This window comes from Manacus vitellinus, unplaced genomic scaffold (genome assembly GCF_001715985.3).
Source record: "Manacus vitellinus isolate BGI_N305 unplaced genomic scaffold, ASM171598v3 scaffold_62_pilon, whole genome shotgun sequence".
Classification (NCBI taxonomy): domain Eukaryota; kingdom Metazoa; phylum Chordata; class Aves; order Passeriformes; family Pipridae; genus Manacus; species Manacus vitellinus.
The window spans coordinates 1,289,254-1,291,190 of NW_021940704.1; the positions used below are offsets into that span (position 1 = coordinate 1,289,254).

Sequence of the window (1,937 nt, forward strand, 5' to 3'; positions counted from 1 at the left end):
CGCCACCCGTGACAAAGGGATGCGAGCTCCGGGCACGGGCGGCTCCTGCCCGCTGGGCTGCACGGTGGGCATGGAATCGCCAGGGAAAGGCACCCAAAGCCGCTGCGGAGGGGGATTGGGAAGCTGGGAGCCGGAGGGACCGCGCTGATCCTCTTTTCCAGCAGCCTGTTCCTTGTCCAAGTCACTCCTCGTTCAAAGCCGATTCTGCCCGAGCATCCCCGCGAGCTGGGAGGAGGAGTGTGCCCATGAAACGCTGGCTCAGCTCTGCCCCTCTACCCAAAAGTGCCCGCAGAGTTCTATCTCTGTCCTTTAGTTTCTCGGAAATTTGTGTTGGGATCCTTTCGAGCTGCTCCTGTGAAGCTTCACAGCAGGACAGAAGGACGGGGCGAGACTTAGTGCTGTTTCTGGGATGTGGGACCAGTTCCGGGGGGGGTCCCAACCTCCGAGCAGCCCCAGGGCAACACTAACAGCACGCAGGGAGTGGGCAGAGCTGGAGATCAGCCCTGCCAGCACAGGGAACCCCTTCTCACCCAAATCCCCGCACGGAGCACGGCTTGGCCAGGCGGGATCCAGAGTCTGCCTGCTGAGCCAGGTTTATGTAAGCAGCTGATTTGCAGTGTCAAGAGATATCCAAGAATCGCCTTGTCTTTGGAAAACGTAGAAATACGTGGCATCTGGCCCGAGGCCGTACCAGTAGCCCGGTATTTGTCTTGGTCCCAGCCCCTTGGAGAGGTTCTGCCATCTCTCAGCTTGGCTTCGAGTCTCTTTGAGCACTTTCCAGGAGCAAGGACGGAGCAGAAGAGCCAAAAGGCACCGTCCCTCTGTCCTTCACGGTGCTATCTAAGCACTGCTTTTCTGGCAGCCCCGTGGGTGCTCCTGGAGTGCGAGCACAAACCCCTCCAGCCCCCTGGCTGGGCAGGGACCCTGCGCCGTGATGCTCCTCCCCTGGCAGCCTCGGGGCTCCTCCTGCCCGGCAGGATGCGGAGCTGGCAGGTCCCTGCTCTGCCCCAGGGTGTGACAGCCCTGCCTTTCCTGTTGTCAACATCTATCCGGTGCCCCTGCGCCTTCCTGGGCAAAGGGGCCGAGCCCCAGCCCCGGGAATGACTGCTGGGAGAGTGCAGGTGGTGTGGTCAGACCAGGCTGAACGGTCCCTCCCTTGTGCCTTGGAAAGGAAGATGGCACTAGTTAATGCTGCTTATTCCAAGAGCCAGGGATTGGTGAGGAGATGAATTCCAGACTTCAGGAGAGATGAGGATCTAGTCCTGCACTGCTTGCTGACCCAAAGCAAGTATTTAATATTTAGTATGTAGTGGTGGCTCGGCAGTGCTGGGTCAGTGGCCGGACTCAGTGATCTTAGAGGGCTCTTCCAACCCGAATGATTGTATGATTCGATGTGTGACCTGCCTCGGGATCCCTTGGGACGGGGGCAGCAGGGGGAGCTGTGCGTGCCGGCAGGTTTAACACGGCCCCGTGTCTGGTTGGTGCCGCAGGTGGGAAGGCAGCGGGAGCTCACCATGGCCCTGGCAGACGGCGCGGGCTGTGCCAACCCCGGCGAGGACAACCCCTTCCCTGACATCATCGAGCTCAACGTGGGTGGGCAAGTCTACATCACCCGGCACCCCACGCTGGTGAGCGTGCCCGGCTCCCTGCTCTGGGAGATGTTCACCCAGAAGAACGTGCGCTCCCTGGCCCGCGACAGCAAGGGCCGCTTCTTCGTGGACCGGGACGGGTTCCTGTTCCGCTACATCCTGGATTACATGCGGGACCAGCAGCTGGTGCTGCCCGAGCACTTCCCGGAGCGGAGCCGGCTGCAGCGGGAGGCCGAGTACTTCATGCTGCCCGAGCTGGTGAAGATGTTGGCGCCGAAGCTGAGCAAGCAGAACTCCCTGGGAGAGGATCCCTGCCAGAGCGACCCCGAGGAGCTGTCCCCCGGCGCC

At 61.5% G+C, this 1,937-nt stretch overlaps 1 protein-coding gene across 1 annotated transcript in view; it reads left to right on the forward strand.

The window, feature by feature from the left end:
• The first annotated feature begins 1,425 nt into the window (after positions 1–1,425).
• LOC103754956 (BTB/POZ domain-containing protein KCTD12) overlaps positions 1,426–1,937 on the forward strand; it is a 1,021-nt gene continuing 509 nt past the window's right edge. The window contains 1 exon segment of the mRNA XM_018083253.2: positions 1,426–1,936. Within this exon segment, the coding sequence (XP_017938742.2) occupies positions 1,515–1,936 (422 nt within the window). The 5' untranslated portion in view covers positions 1,426–1,514.